General features: G+C 39.4%; 1 protein-coding gene across 4 annotated transcripts in view; it reads left to right on the plus strand.

Annotated features, from left to right (window-relative positions):
- Positions 1 to 3,795: 3,795 nt before the first annotated feature.
- OSBPL6 (oxysterol binding protein like 6) overlaps positions 3,796 to 20,036 on the plus strand; it is a 51,981-nt gene continuing 35,740 nt past the window's right edge. For all 4 annotated transcript variants that reach the window (XM_086466240.1, XM_086466241.1, XM_086466243.1 and 1 more), the window contains exons 1-2: positions 3,796 to 3,897; positions 18,944 to 19,039. In XM_086466240.1, coding sequence (XP_086322366.1) covers positions 3,796 to 3,897; positions 18,944 to 19,039 — 198 coding nt within the window. The remainder of the gene's footprint in view (positions 3,898 to 18,943; positions 19,040 to 20,036) is intronic.

Below are 20,036 nucleotides of genomic sequence, written 5' to 3' on the forward strand. Positions count from 1 at the left end.
TATAGAGAAACAGAATCCAAATTCAGTGTGCAATAATAATAACAAAAAGCTCAATGCTAGCTCTTGCTAGTTTACATTAATATTTTTTATTGTACTTACAGTGCTTTTTTTCTCAGATATCCCACTTGCCTTTTTCTGACTTTTAACCCTGAACTGTTTCTTTATCAGGAATTTCTATGTATGAGTAATAGCAATTTTGTATTGAACTTATTGTTGCTGTTAAATAGGGCAAAAAGAAATGTTTTCTTGTTGTAGTGTTGAGGGGTCGTTTATTTTATATATCTTTTTTTTTTTTGGGGAGACTGCTACCAGTAAATCAGTGTGATTTGAGCAAGTTGTTGGTTAGGTTCAGCTCTTAATGCGTGGGGGATGCCTCAGAACCACTGTGGAGTTTGGCTCAGGTGTAAGCCACTAGTTTTTAGGTATTTTTTTTTAAATACCTTTCAAAAGAAAAAGCCCATACTTCACAGAATTTCAAACCTGGCAACTATTTACAGAACGTTTTTTCTTGTGTACCTCTTGCTAGCATTGTGTTTGCTTCTTACAACAGCACCTATGCTCGCCAAGAGCTTTTAAAACACACTTGAAGTGCCACATCACTGCCCTCCTGTGCCAATACTAAATATAATTTTTTTTCCACGAGTCAGCTGAGTGAAGATCAGATGTTTTAAAAAGGATTTGATTTTAATTTGCCCAAAGGCTGCTCTGCTAAAAAATTTTCAGTGACCTCATAGTGACTGAAAATTTGTCCTTTTAGCTATTAAGATACTCAACTGTTATTCATAGTTTTGTAAATTTTTATGTTCTAATTTTTGTAATTTGATTTTTTGTTGGATTTATATTGCATAGAAAAATTGCATAGATCTTGAGATATCACTGTTGGTACACCCCTTTGGCTAAAATTTGTCTGATGCATTTGTAGGATATGAAAATGCTGTTAAACTAGAGCAGCAGTCCCTGGTATGCTGGGATAGAAGGAAAAGCATTGTGCAAATTGCAACTTCATGATGTTTTCTTCCTGAAGTGCTGAAACAAATGTGCTGTGCAGCTTGTTTCTTTCTTCCTACAACCTCTGCTTGTTGTACCTGTCTCTAGCAGCTCCAGCACAATGCATATTCTTAGGCTTCTTCTATCAGGAACTTGTCATCCTGAAAAGAATAGAAATTTGCCAAGATGTTCTGGCTGGTGGAACAGGCATGTCCACCCAGTCATGGCAATGGAATGTTATGTGGGCTCTGTGGATATTATGTGGGATCTGTAATTCTATGGGAGACTTCTTGGTGGAGATGGAAGCTCATCCATAAGATATGGATGAGATTCATACTTGCAAAAGTGCTGATAACTAACAAAGTGAAGGCATTCCACTTTCCATGGTACAAGAAGTCACTTGGGAGTTATCACAGATCTCAGCTCCAGCAGAAGGATGTTTGTTAGGGAGCAGCGTTTGGAAGCTGGTGGCCACAAGGCACGATGTAATTAATTATTTAGCTGCCTCTGTGTGAGTATCTGGGTTCAGGATGATATTCTTGCGTGGATATCTGTTGTGATTGGAGAAGATAGAGCTCTGTCTTCAATATGTCATAATTTCTTGAGCCTGCAGTCAGGTCTGAGTTTTAGTTAATATATTTTTGTCCTGTTATTGTTTAACATGATGCAGGACAGCACCTTTTTCCCATCTAAAGCTAGGTGTGCTGTGCTGACCCTTGGTGTGCTGTCATCACAGTGTATGTGGAAGGGCACTATTTCAAAATTAGAGAGAGTGCAGTGGAGAAGATAGATGCTAGCTTCGAGTAGACAACAGTCACTCAGGGAATGATTTTGTCCAAGGTTAATGGAAGATCAGACACAGTATCTATGAGCTGAAGCAAGATCAAAGTAATCTGTTAAACATTGAGAACTATAACTGTTCCTGAGCTGTCATGGTGTACTGTTAACATACTTGCATCATTTTGATAGTGTTTGACAGGTAGTGTTTGCTTGACTATTTATTGACACAAATGTCCTATGTGCTGCTCTAGGTATCTATTTTTCTGTTCTTGGATGGAAATTAAAGGTTTGGTGGAGTGAAGCAAGTGAGAGAAAGAATCTGATATTCACACAGAGGTAATACATGAGGCAGTGGCTGAGTAAACAGTAAAGAGGATGGCCTCTGTAGCTGTGGTGGGTTAGCCGTGACCAGCAGGGAAATGTCCACCCAGCCGCTCACTCCCCCTGCATCAGTGGCTTGGGGCGAGAAAATAGGGTAAGAAAGCTTGTGGGTTGAGATAAAGACGGGGAGACTGCTTATCAATTATTGTTGTGGACAAAACTCTGCTTAGGGAAAATTAATTTATTGACAATTAAAATAGATTTGGGTAATGAGAAATGAAAGATGTTAAAACAACACATTTCCTCAATTTTTCCCAGGTTCAACTTCACTCCATTCCTGACACCTGAGCGGTGCGGGGAGGGTTGATGTTTGTGGTCAGTACATACCAGTTTTTCCATGCCGCTCCTGCCTCCTCACACCTTTCCATTTGCTCTGACCATGGGTTTCCCACAGATTGCAGTCCTTCAGGAAAAATCTGCTTGGTGTGGATGCTTCACAGGCTGCAGTTGCTTCAGGACTGTCCATCTCCTTCATGGGCTGCAGGGGAGTCTCTGCTTTGGTGCCTGGGGCACCTCCCCTCCCCCCCTTCTCTGACCCTGATATTCACAGGATTGTCACTTTTTTTTTATTCGTCCTCTGCCTTTATGGTGTTTTCTGCCCTTTCTTACATATCTTTTCGCTGACAGGTTCAGCAGTGCCCTGTGATGGGACAGCTGTGGAGCTGGCTGGAAACAGCTGTACTCAGCTCTGGGCAGCCCCAACTGCTGCTCACAGAGGTGGCCCATGCCTGCAGCCCCCCAGCTGCCAGGCCTGGGCACTGCACCCAACATGGCAGCCCAGAGCATCTGAGACAGGCCCTGGGTAGCTCTTGCCTTCATCAATATGTTTGGGGTTTTTTCTGTACAAAAAACTTCTACAAATATACTGAAGTTTTTGTCCAGATGAAACAATTATTACCCTCTGGCCACAGTCTTGTGGCTGTGAAAGCATTTTCTGGTCAAAACATTTTGTATTATATTTTAGTTGTCTTTGAGAGGAAGAGATGAGCATGTGGTGAGCTCTGCACCATCTGAAAAGTGCTGAGTCATGAAACTGGGTTGTCCACCCCTTCAGTGAGGCCACCATGTTTGAAAGAGGGACCTGCTTTCCAAAACCAACTTGCAGAGTCTTTAATTTAACTGCAGGATTTTTATGTAGTACTGATTATAACAGGGTGTTCAGTGGTATTTGTTTGGGAAGGCCTAAGGAGTTACTTGATAATGTTACGATCTTATGCAAGATGGGATAACGACCCCTTGTCAAGGATTTGTAGACTTTGCCTGAGAATTGCTGTGAATTCTGTAAGCCTTTCTGTAGGGGTTTTTGAAATAATGTAATACTACCTTCATCTTCTGTGAGAATGCAGAACAATGTATTTGTGTTTGTAATAGATAGTCATTAGGAAGGGAAATAAAAAGCTGGGAGATCTGTTCGATTAAACAGTGACTGTCAACAGATTTCTTTGCTGCAAAGCTACTTTGGAGCAAGGGTGTATTCATTCACTCTTTCTCTTGCATTTTTCTTTATTAAGGTGCAGTTCAGCTGAGATTGAATTCCACTTTGGCTGTCTGTAAACTGTGAAACAGAAGGATGCAGAAGACTATCCCTTGCCTTTTTGTACATGAGTGATAAGAGCACAAGATAGCTTATAAAAGTTTGCTGCAAAGATGAGTTCAGAGGAGAAGAGTATATCTCCGGCTCACAAAACGTCCACTCCATCACATAGAAGTGCCTCCTCTTCATCATCGTCTCAGAGGGACAGGAGGCAGGTAAGGAAAAGATCTAGACATCTGTAACATCTGGTGAAATGATTCATTTATTCCTGTAATGTGGCCATTAGTTCTTGCTAGCTCTAAATTCACTTGCTTATAGTGCTGGATGATATCACTATAGCCAAGAACTGTTGATTTTTTTTTTTTTTTTTTTTAATTTTTTTCCCCCACTTTGTAATATGATTTGAAAAAGATTCAGAAGCAACATGGGCACTATGTGTAGCGCTGGAGCGTGAAGGACAAGTAGGAAACTTGTTCTGAAGTCTTTTGGGAAGTAGTTTCTTTGGCAGAGTGAACCTGCAGTTGCTTCCAATTGTTTGGTGTCCTCTGTGAATGTCTTTTTGTAAATCTAACTACGGAGATGTATTATCTTCTTTACAAAGTGCTATTTCAATTTGATTTAAATACTGTATTATTAATCCTTTATGGAAGCATCTAACATTTTAAATATTATTTGTTTTACTACAAATTTACACTAATTGTCCCACGTCATATAGTACTAGTCCAGTTATGTTAGACTTCCATTTTCAAGAGACCCTTGTCTATGTGGATGTAACACGTCTCTTCTCCAGGATCCCTTTGAGATGAGGGCTGTATTATTTCCCCTCAAAACAACTTAGACATTCCTGTGTTTTTTTTGTAAGGGCTGGGTGTACAGTCTGGCCCCAGCATCAGTGGGAGCACTTCAGAAAGTGTCAGAGCTACCCATTAGATTTCAAGTAGGTTGTTACATGTATGTTTACAAATAGAAAGGTTGATACTGAAAATTCTATTAGAACAGAAACATACTTTGAAACTTTGATCCATGGAAACCTTGAACACCAAATCAGCTTCCAAGTTAGTTTAAACATCTTTAAAAAAGAAATGTATGAAATGTAAGAATATAAAAACTCTATAATTTAAAATATTGTGAAAATATTTTCATTAATGCAATACTGACTGGCTTCTTTTAGCTTGACAAGGAAAAGAGGCAGAAAAAGAACTTAAATAATTGTTTGCTGTGATATGCATTTACTTGAATGCCTGTAGCTTAAAAACATTCTCCAAGTTACTAGTGTGCCAGCTGTGACATTGCTGCTGAAGGAGGTTTTTTTTACCTATCTGACTTATAAAAATTTTGAAAACTGAGAATTTTGATGAAAACTGTAACACTTACAGCTTTGAATGTAGTCTCACCATAAGATATGTTTAAAATGTTAAACCAGGAGAATAATTCTGATGTGTGTTCAATAACAGGCAGGAAATATGTCTGGAATTTTTTTAATAATTTCCATTGCTTTTCAGTGAAACCAAAGATGATGTTCTCACAGGTGATAAATATTTTTGCTTACATGCTGTACGGGATTTGGGACAGCTGAATTCAGTTAAGTCCTGGTTAGCATATGATCTCTTAATTTTTTGTTAGCTCCATCTGGAGCAAGAATTTTGACATCTTTTGTTTAAAGCATCAGTATATTTTATCTCCCACATTTAAACCCAAAAAAGGCGAATGTAAGACTTCTAGAAACTGCTGAGATTAGCTAAGAGCATATCCTTCGAGTTCTCTTTGTAATTAGGTAGTTTGGTATAATCTTGCAAGTGAGAATGGAAAAAAACCAAACCCAAACCTTTTGGGAATATATTTTACCATAAATCTAATGGTTACCGTGTCTGTTACCATAGCAACGGGGTAGAGCAAGGTTTACCTGTCGTCATAATGAAATGGATGCTTAACTTTAAGTCCATATTTGGTCACTGAAATGTGAAGCATGATTTTAAACCGATGCTGAAGGGCTCTCTTGGATCCAATAATGTTTGGTCATGCTTAACAAGTATATTTAGTCATATAAATGGCTAAAGCTAGGCATTCATTTGTTTGCCTTAGTGCTTTAGTGTTAAAGGCACAGAAATATCCAGGAGAATGAATGGATGGGCAATTTCTTCTGCAGTGAAACTGAGCTATGGTGTGCAGCACAGCATGAGCTGCAATGGTACTGTATCTGGGGAAAGAAACATACGAATGTTTCCTTTGTGCATGTAGACACAATAAATCCACCAGCTTTATTGTATCATCTACTGTAACAATTGTATTTCTATATTTTGGTTTTCATAGGCTTTCCCCCAAACACAATGACAGCTAGGAGGTAGGGGATTTTGTCTTGGGGTCTGTTGCATTTTACTTTGAAAAGGCTTGAAAATTCTGTCTTGCTCTGGACTCTTTGTAGCAGCAAGGAGAAAAGCACCCTTCCTGAAAGGGTAATGTGTATGGATATGGAAAGTGATGTGACTGGATGAATTGTCAACGTAGATTTCATTGTCATTTGTGAGGATAACACTTGGTATTTCTAGATGGTTAATGGCTGAAATCTTCTCATCATATAATTCTTGTCAAAGTCATACCAGCAACTATGGAACGGTTTCCCAATAAATTATGGTGCAGGAGGCTGAATGACTGTGAACATGACTATGATAAATCATTTCAGGAAGAGTGGAAAATGGTATGCTGTATATAATGCTGGCATTTTAATATAGCTTTCTTATTTGTGCAATATACCTAAGAGAATTAGCAGTCAGCAAAAGCTTTGACATTGCCAATTTGCAGGCTCCATGACTAAGTAATTGGTAAATGAATGACTACTGAAGCCAGCAATAACCAAAAAACTGGGTTCAGATTTTCGTCATTGTAGGAACTTTAGCATCATTCATTTTCGTCAAAATCATGGTTAATTTGGACTATTAGATAGAAGAAGGCCCAGGACCAACCTGTTTTATTTAACCCCTGTGCTGAGCAGGGTGGCAGGGCAGTTGTGGTATCCTTGATAAGGAATACTTTAGAATGGAGCAGCGGCTGTTTTTCCTACTGTGGAGCTGTTGCAGAGCATGGAACCCTGGTCATTTCCACTGTCAGGGGATCTCCGTAAGAAAACTAAGAGTCCCCATTCAAAGGTGAGCATAAAAACTGCAATTCTGACAGCCTTTTCTGTGAGCCATCCTGGAAAGGGAGATTCTTGGTTTTCATGCCTTGTGAAACTCTAAAAAGGCTAGTCATAGCCTGTTGCACAACAAAAAGGAGGAAAACTAACAGTTTTTAGAAAGTACGATTGAATATGATAAAATCATGTGTTGTGTATTCAGTTTGGGTGTAAGTTCTTTATAAATATTCCATATTTTGTTTATTGACTAGTTATGCAATTCATACTGCAGACTGCTACGCATTATATATTTCCTGCAATGCACGGGTAGTAATATTGTGCTGAGAAGGCAGAAAAAAGTAAATACATTATAGGTTTAACAATGTGCAGTTTGGTAAATTGCGTCCTGACCCCAGGCTGTTAAGCAGAGGGAGTGATATAGAAGGAGAGTAATAATAAGGAAACTGTGAACAAGGGAGAGATTTTGACTTTTCTGACCACCATCTAAAGGGTAGCTAATACACGATATGAAGTGGATTTAGCAATGTCTGCTATTTTAAATGTGAGGATTTATCTTCTAATATCTCAATTTTCTTTTTGGTCTCTTAGGGGGAAGGAATAATCAGCTGTTACCTCTTTCTCTCTCTGTTTGTCAGGTTGTTGTTTCGTTCTTTTCCCACACAGCAAACACAAAAGGAGAAAAGCTTTTAGTCCTGTTGAATTTTGGCTTGTGTGGTCACCTTTCAACTAGGAGAGCTTTCATATTTCAAATTACTGTTGTCTTTCAGCCATATGTAAAAAGTGAAAGATAGGGGCTTTGAAGGAAAAAGGAAAAAGATTTTCTAGAGCAGTAGTTATCTGCTTTTCAGATTTTAATGTTGTTTCTTTTTTTTTTTCCTTTCTGTAAGAGCAATATCAACTAATAGGAGAAGGGGTGTACTTAAGGGATGCGGAAAGGGCTGAGTTTGGGCTGAAGATGTTTACCTGGCCTTGAAATTTAGGAGCGGAGTGCGATTCTAAAGTCAAGGTTCTGGTCTTGCCTAGAGGTCTGTGCTGGAAAATGCCTAGTTAGCTTTTTATAACCACTATATTTTAATTTTCAAAATCTCCTGAAAGCAGTATTTCCTAAGGTGGGTATCACCATTTTGTAGATATAAGGGCTTTAATGATGATGGAAGGGTCAAGTAATTTGTCTGCAGCAACCTTAACCAAACCTTAGTTTATAGAGTAACTGGAAGACTATAAAACAGTTATTGCAGTAGGTGAATCTAGGAATGAAATGTATGGTACCTGAAAAAAACAGACTAATAATTGTTATTTGGATATAGGGATGCAGTAGAAATCTAGGCCTCACAGTGCTATGCACTGTATTAAGCACGTAAGAAAAGGCAGTCACTGATTAGATGAGACAGACATAGATTGGGAGCAGAAAAAGAGAGGTCACTTGTCTGTTGTCTCTTTCATCAACTAATGATAAAGCATAATGAGAAGAGCATAACGGGAAAATATCATGGGTTCTATGTCAATTCTAGAGTTTCAGGCTTTCAACTAATGTTTAAGAAGAATAAAAGTAGAATTAGAAAGGGAAGTCTCTTGGCTAGGAAAGCCACCATCAACTTTTTTCCCAGGAGATAGAGCTGCCAGTTTTTCATAGGTGTACTGCAGGGACCATCAGGTTTTGTGAGGTGAAGTTCACATGGGCAATCTGTGTGCTACAGGAAGTGCGTGGTGCACGAGGGAGAAGCGAGAGGTGCCAAGAGTGGAGTGCTCAGCTGAGCAGTGCAGGAAGCAAAAGGTACTTGATTTACAGTGAGACTTTTGGTCAGGAAATGAATAGGTGAAAGATATGAGTAGGAGAGAGAGAACTGGGTGGGCCAAATGTTTTGTGAGGTTGAAAGAAGAAACTAAGAAGCTAAGGACTGGTTTGTAGGGAGAACAACAACTGGCTGGAAAAGTAATGCACAGTAGAGAGAAGGAAGACAAGGGGAAAGATTCTTTTTTGTTTTGTTTTGTTTTCTTTTGTTGTAATCAGCAGTATCTGGAAGAGCTGGTTGATGGGAGGAAAAAAGGTCACAAACAATCTTTCAGTCTTAACTCCTTGATGTTTAAGAAGCTCTTTTTGTGTGGTTATTCTAAACAATAGCGGGTTCACTTTTTATCTCTCCCACAAAAAAAGCGGTCTAGTGTTTGCGACTGAAGCTACTTAATGTGAAATGCTGGGCCTTTAAATGAGACCTGCTGTTGCTATTGCTTTGGCTTCTGTTGCTGCTACACCTTTCCTGTCGGCTCAATGGGAAGTAGCAGAGCAGTGGCAAAGGGAAGAGTCATAGCAGGAGCAGCTCTGGTGGCAGCAGCTATGGGATTTTAGCTTTTCCTTTGCTAGGCTATGTTAGCAGGGTAAGGTCCATATACACAGATCCGTCTTGCCTGATGGAAATTAAAGTCCTTTGGAAGAATCTCTCTCTTTTCATTGGCCTATTTTGTTTAGCATTTTTGGTGCTTTTTCTGGGAGACTGAGAACAATTGGATGTGTGAGAGTTCGTGAAGGGGTAGGAGGGAGTGTTCATGCACATGTAGTCTTATTTATTTTTTTTTTAGTATGTTGAGGTACCTGAAACTCAATTTTCTCTCTGTTTATGACCAGTTATGATCAGTGACACAGCATCAAGGACACTTTTGTGGCTTCATTATAGATTTCTGCCTCATAAACAATGACAATATAATTGATTGGTTTTTTTGCCATGCCTGTCTATCTGTCCAGTGTGCTTTAGACAGTGTTGCTCATACAAGATCGCAATATAGCATAACGTAGTATATTCCATGTGGAAGAGAAGTCTGAGGCCATTAATAACCCTTCTTTATTCTTAATTTGAGTAGCAGCCTACATGCTTGCTCACTGCTGATGGCCTGAAGTGACATCTGAGAAAAAAATTCTTGGTGGTTACCTGTAAATTTCACTTGTTTCTGTCTCTGTGACTTTAAAAGAAAGGAAAGCAATGATGGACAGTTGTCCTGTAGTTAAGGTATAGACCTGAGATCATGGAGCTTTATTCCTAGCTTTGCTGTGTAGCAAAAGAGCATTTTTACTTCTGCGTAGTTTGTGAGAATTATTTCAATAATATTGATTAATCTTTTTGAGAGTTTCAAACTAAATGCCAAGTACTGTTATTACAGTGATGTAATTCTCTTTTGCTCTCTCTTGTAATTAACCCTCTTCACGTAACATGGTTGAAACAGCATTAGAGCAGGAAGTGTTAAATAAGTACATCAAAGGTAACAACTCACTGGAGCAAACAAATGTTCTGAGGGAGCCAAAGAATGAAGTGGCAAAATTGTGGACAAAACCATGCAATTATTATTTAAATTAGTTAGCTCCTGCTACTCTGCAAGACTTTTTTTTGATAATTCTGTGTCTTTAATAAAGTCTTAGGTTCAGGAGGTAGTGGGTCTTACTTCAGTATCTGAAAAAATGTCTGAAACAATGAATAGAGCAACTTAGGAAGCTGCAGGACACCCATGTGACTGTTACATTAAGTTCAATGCCATAACACTTAGCTTAAGTGAAATCATAAATCTCAGGCCTGTTAGATTCCTTTTTCAGCACTCAAGTGAATAACAGTGAACTGCTCAGTGAGTGAACATCTACACGTGGCACAGTCTGAACTTCAGAAGAAGGTAAGGACTTTCAGAGCAAAGCTGTCTGGATTTGTCCAGGGGCAGCGTAGGAACCTGTGTGAGTAAGACTCAGAGGGAACTGGTGCAGATTGACCCCAGGGGTGAGCAGGCCCCCCCACGCCGAGCACTGATGCCAGTGGGTACATTGAAAGTATGAGGCATTCCTGTTTCAGCACTTGGAATCCTTGGGGACAGGTCTGCTGGCACACATTGGCAGCAACACGTGCCCAGGAGCCCAGTTCAGGCTGGATGCATCAGACTCGCTGTCTGTATGTTGTGAAGCTAGCCTGCAGGCACGCAGCAGATGTCCCTTGTCTTGTACCTCTATTTCTGCCCAGAATGTACATGATAGATACAGGGCAACCAGAAGAAGTATGTCTGTGTGCATATGCACTGGATGGGCCCTCTGCAGTCAGTAGATATTTGGATCATGAGGGCCCCTACCCTTGGTAAGACCGACAGTGGTTTGGAGACAAGATCTCCCAGAGTACAATCCAGGAGGTTAGTAGAGGGAAATGCTGCCTCTTTCTACGAAAGGCTTGGCCTTAAAGCTGTTGAAGAAATAAAATGGCCTGGAGCAGTCAAGGAGAGACAGATAGCCTGGTCTATAAGGCCAGCCAGCACAATGTCTGAAAGACCTGTGAGGAAAAAAAGGCTGTGCAGGGAGACTTGATTCGGTTCTTGACAGTGATAGTGTGCATGCCAAGCTGTCCTACAGGGCCATGTGTACATGTTCTCTGAGTTCATAAACATTGCTATCTGAGTTTTCTTACCTCTAGGAGTGCTTTACAGACTGCATAGAGAATGCTGAAGTGCAGGTACGTGCCATGAAGAAAGATTTATTTTTTAAACTATGTCAGTTTGATTAAAGATGGTGTATCTAGCTATCTTCTATTCCAAAACCCAGGAAATTGCTCACATAAAAGCTTAATTACCCATGCAAAATATGACAGATAATTTAAAGTGGTGTTTTCAGAACATGGTCGCTCTTGCATTCCTCCTGTCTCATTTTTTCCTCTCTACTGTCCATGCACATTCATACCTACATAAGCATGTCTCACTTCCCTTGAGAATATAAACTAAAAGGCCAGCTTGCACAATTAAAAAAAAAAAAAAGATATTAATGCAATTCAACTGTCTTCAAACACTGATTGGTATTATCATAATATGCACTTGTTTTCTAACTGCAACTCAATCCAAAATAGGCTGTCTGGGATCAGTGAGGAATGTGTGTGTACACACACACACACACACGAATTCAGAGGGAAGAAGTACAACACTTGAAGTGTCATTTAGGATTTCTTGGGAAAAAATGGAGGGAAGAAAGAGAAGCATGATTTTCTTTTCATTTCCTTAGTGGAGAGGAAAGACACAAAAGTGAAAAGAAGAGGGAGGGTGATGGCAGGTATGATATGAAGGCTTCTGTTTTCAAGACACTCATGCATGATTTGGATTATCCACCTTCAAGAAATGCAGATGTATTAGGCAGAATAAATGTCTGCCTTAGTAAAGCTGTTTGCTGTTCTGACATCTCTCTTTTCCTGTTTTTATTAAATACTTTATCCTGGAATTGCAAATGACACTGTTGCATCCAAACTCTTCCCCCCCCAGTAGAATTAAGAGTTCATGTAATAATAAAAAAAAATTTTTTTTGATTAAAAATTTTTCAACCCTCTTTTTTTCTTAGCTCCTATATTTTTGTACTACATATATTAAACTTTAAAGGATATTGAGAAAGTCTAAGTGGGTAGCTTACACAAGAATGTGAATGAGAGCCCTAGGAAGAAAGTGGTTTTTTTTTTTTTGAACATAGACACTTTTTTAGGTGTGTCCAACTTTTTGACCTATGATTTGTGTTAACTTAGACTCCCTTGCAACCATTAATTAAAGTGAAAAATACATATATTTTCTGAAGAAGGCCATTCAATGTGTCTAGAGTGCTTTCATTAGTTAACAAATTAACATATCAATGAATGGTTTTCTTTTGTGTAAGTTTATTTTCCTTCCTTTTTTTTAAACTATATCAGTAGTAAATGAAATAAAATAAATTTAATTGCTAGCCTGAGACTATTTAGCAAAATACGAATCCTTTTAATTATGATTATTCAATAGTCATAAAAAAGCTTTGTATCATTAGCAAACATTTGAATTCTCTCTATTAGGTATTGTCAATGTATGTGTTTGCTCTATTTTGAGATAAGCTGTCAAAATCTAAAGTGTAAAAGGAGAAGACTGTCATTAAAGACTCAGACTGCGACTTGGTAGTCGTTCCAAACCATCGCTCTGGCAGAGAGAAGATTGCTGTTACAATGATAGCTCTTTTCTGCTTTATCCAGTTGTGCTAATACTTCCCTCCAAGAAGCTCTTCAGAGGAGCCAGAGCTTATTTCTCTTCAGAGTCTGTCAAAAAGTAGGTTTCTTTGCTTCAAAGCCTAAAAGCACTGACGTGAAGTGCTACGTACAATACAAAGCTGGAGTTGCAGAAAGGGCTGACACAGAGCTCCTGAGCTAACAAATCCTTGACATTTCTGTAACACAAGAAGTATATATTTCACATATCCCAGGAAAGAAGTAGAGATGTACATACCTGTATGTTATTAATACACTACAGAACTGCTGCTTAGCTGTACTTGTCTTTCAGTAAGAAGGTTATGAAGAGAAAATGTGGCTCTTAAGCACATTTCTGTACAAGACAAGCGTGTGCTACAAGAAAAAAAAATTAACTAGATGTACTATTCATAAATGTGGTGGGTTGACCCTGGCCAAATGCCAGGTGCCTACCAAAGCCACTCTATCACTCCCCCCTCCTCAACTGAACAGGGGAGAGGAAAAAAAATGTAACAACAGGCTTGTGGGGTTGAGATAAGAACAGGGAGATCATTCAACATTTACCGTCACGGGCAAAACAGACTCAACTGAAAGGAAATGTAATTTATTACCATTTAGCTCAGAGAGGAGTAATAAGAAATAAAACCAAATCTTAAAACACCTTTCCCCCACCCCTCCCTTCCTTCCCAAGCTTAACTTTGATCCCAATTTCTCTCCCTCCTCCCCCCCAGCAGCACAGGGGGGAAAAAACAGGAATGGGGGTTGGGGTCAGTCCATCACTCTGTTGTTCCTGCCGCTCCTTCCTCCTCAGGGGGAGGACTCCTCACACGTTTCCCCTGCTCCAATGTGGGGTCCCTCTCACGGGAGAGAGTCCTCCATGACTTCTCCAACATGAGTCTTCCCACGGGTTCAGTTCTTCATGAACTGCTCCAGCGTGGGTCTCCTCCATGGTGTGCAGTCCTTCAGGAACCAACTGCTCCAGCGTGAGCCCCCCTCATGGGGTCTCTGGCAGCAAACCTGCTCCAGCGTGGGCTTCTCTCTCTCCACGGGCCACAGGTCCTGCCAGGAGCCTGCTCCGGTGCAGGCTTCCCACGGGGTCACAGCTTCCTTCAGGTATCCACCTACTCCGGTGTGGGGGCCCTCCACGGGGTGTAGGCCGTCATCTGCTCCACCGCCCACGGGCTGCAGGGGGACAGCCTGCCTCACCATGGTCTTCACCACAGGCTGCAGGGGAATCGCTGCTCCGGCGCCTGGAGCATCTCCTCCCCTTCCTTCTTCACTGACCTTGGTGTCTGCAGGAGGTTTCTCTCAGATATTCTCATTCCTCTCACTCGCTGCAATTACTGCTGCCCGACAACTTTTTCCTTTTCTTAAATACGTTATCACAGAGGCGAAACCACTGTCGCTGCTTGGCTCGGCCTTGGCCAGCAGCGGGTCCATCTTAAAGCCGGCCGGTATTGGCTATATCTGACAGAAGGAAACTTCTAGCAGCTTCTTACAGAAGCCACCCCTGTAACCTCCCTGCTACCAAAACCTTGCCACGCAGACCCGATACAATAAAGTATTGTTAAGTTCCTTTGTCTGTTGGTTGATAGGCCAAACTGTTGAAAACAGCTGTGGAGCAGTGTCAGTGACTGAGGATGAGATTAGGACCATGGTTGCTTTATACAAACAAACAAAAAAATGTGCTAGAAGAAAGAAAGGAAAAATACACTGGTGGAGACATGGCTGTTTTGTTTTGTACTCACCCTTCTCTCACAGTGATATTCAAGACTCTGTCTTTCTTCCAACATCAGCAGAAGGAAAGCCAGAGCCTACCAAGAAGCAGCCTAAGATGAATGCAAATTTCAAGGTTATTCTATTTGCAAATAATATTGCAGATTAACTCCGCATATATCACAGCTCTATTTAAAAGGCAGTAAAAACTCTTATGTCTGCAGTCAAATCTATAGCTACCTTATTACTGCTGCTGTATTTCGGATAAGGGGGAATACTATGTTTTTAGTTTTGAGAAAGGGGTTAAGCATTGCACCTCATACTGAACTGATTCAATAAGGTCTGTGCAGGGGTAGCTAGGTTGCGAAAAGAATGCCAATGAATAGCAGATAATAAAAGATGCACTAGTTAGTTCTTCACATTGAAAAAACCCCAACACAAACAACCCAGAGCAAAAACCTGGGCCCCATAGTTATAGGTGTTGAAGACTGCTGAATGCCTTGAGCACGCAAAATGACCCACCAGTTCTTTTTCATCAATTAACTGTTAGCCACATGTTGTGCACGTTTCTGAACTAAAGAGAGTCTGAGTCCAATATGAGTGATAAATTCCTCACCAGCTTGTCTTTTTCTTGAAAATGAATAAATTATAAATTAGAGAGAACTCATTGCATTAAATATAATTAAATTCCATTAAGTAATTAAGCAGCAAAGCAGACAGGGAGACATGGGTGCCAGACTCTGGGCAAGGGAGGGACTTTTTATCAGGGAGTGTAGCAGTAGAACGAGGTGTAACCGTTTCAAAGTGAAAGAGAGTAGCTACTAGGAAGAAATTCTTTACTGTGAGGGCGATGAGACACTGGAACAGATTGCCAAGAGAAGCTGTGGCTGCCCCCTCCCTGGAAGTGTTCAAGGCCAGGTTGGATGGGGCTTTGAGCAACCTAGTGTAGTGGAAGGTGTCCCTGCCCATGGCAGGGGGGTTGGAACTAGATGATCTTTAAGGGCCCTTCCAACCCAAACAATTCGATGATTCTGTGACTTGTCCTTCACTGGATTTCCTGTCTCTACTTACCCAATATCTCTTTTCTTTCTTTGCCTTTCCTTTGAGAACTGATGCATGTCTTTTCTTTTAGTAGGAAGTCAGATTAAGTTAAGAAACGTTAGGGTCTTCAGCCTCTGGCCTGATGGAGACCAGGTGTTCCATATGCTAGCATTTGTTATGGTGGATGAAGTGAACGGGTGACCGAACTCTTAATTGAGAAACAAAATTGGCAAGATATGTAGAAAGATATTATAAAATACATTTTCTATTCTTGCTCTCCAGAGAAGATGAGACTGTGAAACAACATCATATTGTTATTCTCTCAGTCAGCTTCCTTCTTTCTCACGTGTCTTTGGGAAGCAACATGAAAAAAATGCAGGGCAGAGTTGACATTTGTGTTCCCCACCTGTAGGCTTGTTAGAGCCATTTTGGGGCAAATCTGTGTTCACATATATAGTGTATGTCGTGAATAATCTCAAAGCTGAAGGAAGGATCGTAGTTAGAACTAAGGTTTAGCAACGGGATTACAGAGCAGTTTCAATTAAACTTGTAATTTCGCTGAATCAATTTCCAAGAGCACACAGAATTTGATAGTGCTGGTGTTTTTCTCCAGGACAAGCCAGATATAGTGCACAGGTAATCCTGAAGCATGAGGGAAGTCTGGAACAGAATAACGCAGAGGCTGATTTTGTCTGCCTGTATTCTTGGAATGAGAGGAGTAAGAGTACCAGGCTGATTGATATGCCTAGATTAATGGATTCATAATTTTTCTGTTCATATAAAGAAAACTTAGAAGCTGTATTGATTTGCCTCTTTCTTCCTTTTCTTCTCATCAGCTTTTTTTAACTGCTTCCTTTACCAACTCTATTTTTCTTCTTAAAACAAAAAAACTTGATAACTTCAAGATCTAAATAATTTTCATTTCTGTGATGCTAAATAACTAAACTTCTGCATTATAAAAATAGCTGCTTTTCAAAATGTCAAATAATTGTGTAATTTCTAGCTTTAATTTTGCAGAAAAATAACATGCATTAATGGAAAACATTTTTCACCAAGTAATGTCTCTTAATATGCTAGAGACATGTCACAAATTTAAAAACATGATTCTGTGTCAGTGTAATAGTGGTCATGACAGAAAAGAAATGGAAATCAGACATTTACAGACAAGAAGACAACATTTGAAGAAAGAAATATGAGGAAGACAATTTTATTTTAAGTGTTCATTTTCTTATTTCCAAACAAATAGTTGAGTAAGTCAGCATTCATTAAAAGGCTGTTAGCTGGTAATGTATTTCTCAGCAGAATTGGAACTGTAATGACTGAGGGCTGATTAAAAGGAAAAAAGAACAACCACAAAACCCCTTTGCTTAAAATCATGTGATTGAAAATGTCATTGGAAATCTGGCATGCCAAGGGCTGTTGGGTTACTCCACTGTAAATATTGTACAAAGTGAAATTGCAGTTATGTAACAACAAACTGCACTGGCTGCTACATGTGAGACCTTCAGAACATCTGTGTTGGGCATTGCTCCATCTCAAGATGGAGGGATTCCTGCCTGCCAAACAAAACTGGCAAGAAAGTTGGGAATCATCCTGATTATGCTAATCAAGTGACATTTTAATCTTCCTTGGAGGAGCAGATTTAGGCTTTCTTTTATATTGTTTAAATGTGTTACTGTGTGCATAAGTAGCATTTAATCTATTCAATGAGAAAATTTTATCATAGTTTATCATTAGTAACTTTGTGGTGCTCAGCTCAAAAAGCGTATTAAATCAGTTCACATGTAATGTAGGAACTTGTGCTACATAAACACAAATGTTTTTCTCGTCTGGCTAGTGATAGACATTGGGCTAAGTAATACGATTGACCTTTCTTTGATAAAGCAGAAGATTTCAAAGCATAGATGACAAAGCTTTTGCTGGTTGGCCCTGGGGAATGTGGCAGCTAACATAATACTGCTGCCTTTCCACATTCTTCACTGTAAAATTAAATTAAAAGTTACTGAAAATAAATGCTGATCATTGGTGCATAGTCACAGGGATGCTTATTAATCTCCAATACGATAGAGAAATCCCTATATTTTCTTATTCTCATTCATAGTTGCAAATTGAAAGAGAACAATGAAGGTCTGTGTGTTGCTCTGCAGCAAGATGTGGTCTGTGTGATACATACATTTGTATGAACAGCTGTCCTTGTTTTCATTTAGTTTGGTTATGGTCCTTATGTACTTAGTTATCTGTTTGAACAATAATATTTAGTCTGCTGTTTGTATATATTTTTATATTCCCTGATTGTTTCTGCTGTCACATGTACCTGTGTAATCTCTTCTTCAGTGAGTGTAAAGAAGCTTAATTGTGAACAAAATTTATCTGTTGTTTTCGCTTGAGGAAAACTTGCCCTTCTCAGAGGGTAATTGTGATTGCAAGGTTGTCATTATGTTACATGTCCTGGAAATGAAATGGTTTTATTTCATGCCAAAGAGACACTACTGACATGTTGTGGTAGAATTCTTACCAAATAATAATATGAGATGTAGCAAAATTTCACCAGAGAACAAAATGCAAATCCAAGCAGGCAGAATGTGGTTGTTTTCTCCTGTAGAAAAGATGCTTTTTCTTTTACAAAATAAGAGTGAAAAATTTCTGGAAAATGGGAAGACATTTTTAGATATCTTTTAAAAATAACTGTTTTTTCAAGATTAGTTGTGACATTATGTATTTCATTTTTGTACCATGCTTTGAAGATACAAAATTTTATAGTATTGTCATAGGTAAAACAGCTGTACTGGTTTAAGACAGTGTTCTATAAATGTTCATTAGCAAGCTTATCAGCTGAGACCCTGTAACTGATCTTGTGAACGCCTGTAATCTGTTAGAAGCATTCATCTAATAAGTCACTTCACCTCAGTTGAGAAACCAATAACAAAATGCCGAGGTGTGATAACAAATACAGAAGCAGTAATATCTTGTGTGCAATGGTTTGCTTCAGAAGTGAATGTAGGACAGTGCCGACTGCATATGTATAGTCAGCATCTTGTATCTTAGCAGAAAACGTAATAGGACTGGCTAGGAGCACTTTGCATTTCTGTGGGTAAGAACTACATTACTTGTCTTTCCTGGCTTTTTTAGTTCTCAGTCATTTCTAGGCTGAACAGGGTAATTAGTTTAAAAACCAATAATAAGAAAAAAAAAGAGAGAGAGAGGTGTATTGCCTCATAAGACAAATACTTGTGCATTTATATTATGCATGGATAGTACTTGGTACGTTTGGAGCCATGATGCTGATATTTTATATAAGGAGTGTAATGATCTGTCATGCATTAATTAATATGTATTTTAAAAAGTAACTGAGTGATAAATAGTTATCTTTAATTACTTTTTTATTTTTTAAAGAGTGTTCATATTTTGGAGCGGAAGGCTTCTTCGGGAAGCACAGACCCTTCTTTAAGCAAGCAGTTCCTTGAAAGCGACCCTATCTCACTATCTAAGGTAAGCAGAAACATGAGCTGTAATCCAGGTGATGAGTTTCTCTCCGTAGTTACAAAATAGTTTGACTAACAGCTTTGGGATATTGTTTTGTATGATTCTGCCACTGAGCAGAATGTTGTGAGCCTGCCCTGGAGCTTCCTATTCCCTAGCTGAGCTGTCAGAGGGGCCAGTAATCTTTAGTAGATGCTATATTGACAAAAGTAAGGATTTGGATGGTGATGGTGGTCTGTTTTTGGTTTTTATTGCCCATGGATGGCCCCCAGGAACAAGTTTTACAATCTTGGAGTATGGGGCTAGAAGGAACTTTGAGAAATGATCCAGTCCAAACCTCTTATTAAGGTAGAGCAAATCATATTCAAGTCTAAAAGTGCTGCTAATCAGTAATTATATTAATTTGAATGACATTCCTTGTGGGTAGTTTCTTAAAATTTGGAGTTTAAAATCTCTTGCTTAGACCTTTTTTCCTGAGGCAGAGAAATGCATAGAACTGTAGGGGTAATACCACTAGTTCCTGAAAGGTGCAGCCTTGTGTGTGGTGCTTTGCAGTCAACTTCTTCCTGGCTGAATTCCTCAGTTTTGGAGTAACTGATTCCCAATAAGTCTAATTCCACGTAAAGAAGCTTCATTTTAAGGTATTTCATATGAAAAAACAAGATTGTTACTGAAAAGGTGACTTTGGTGGAAAAGAAAAATCTGAAATTAAATGTCTGTGAGTTCTGAAACTGAACTGGTAAAACAAATTCAAAAGGAAACTTTCTGTTCATTCTGGGAAAAATGAAATGATTCATTCTGTTTTATTTGGAAAAGACATGTTTTGCAGACAAGAAGACTGGGTTCAGATAGCTGTTGATAGTGGCTCCCTTACTCCCAGCACCTGGGACATATGCAGACCTGGGTACTGTAAGTTGTGCTCGTGTTCCCTTGGTCCTGCTGCTTCATGCAGTGCTGCTTCTCACATAGTTGCATTGGATTCTGTACTTTAGGACTAATGCAGTGC

Source organism: Leptosomus discolor, chromosome 5 (genome assembly GCF_034619465.1).
Source record: "Leptosomus discolor isolate bLepDis1 chromosome 5, bLepDis1.hap2, whole genome shotgun sequence".
NCBI classification, from domain to species: domain Eukaryota; kingdom Metazoa; phylum Chordata; class Aves; order Leptosomiformes; family Leptosomidae; genus Leptosomus; species Leptosomus discolor.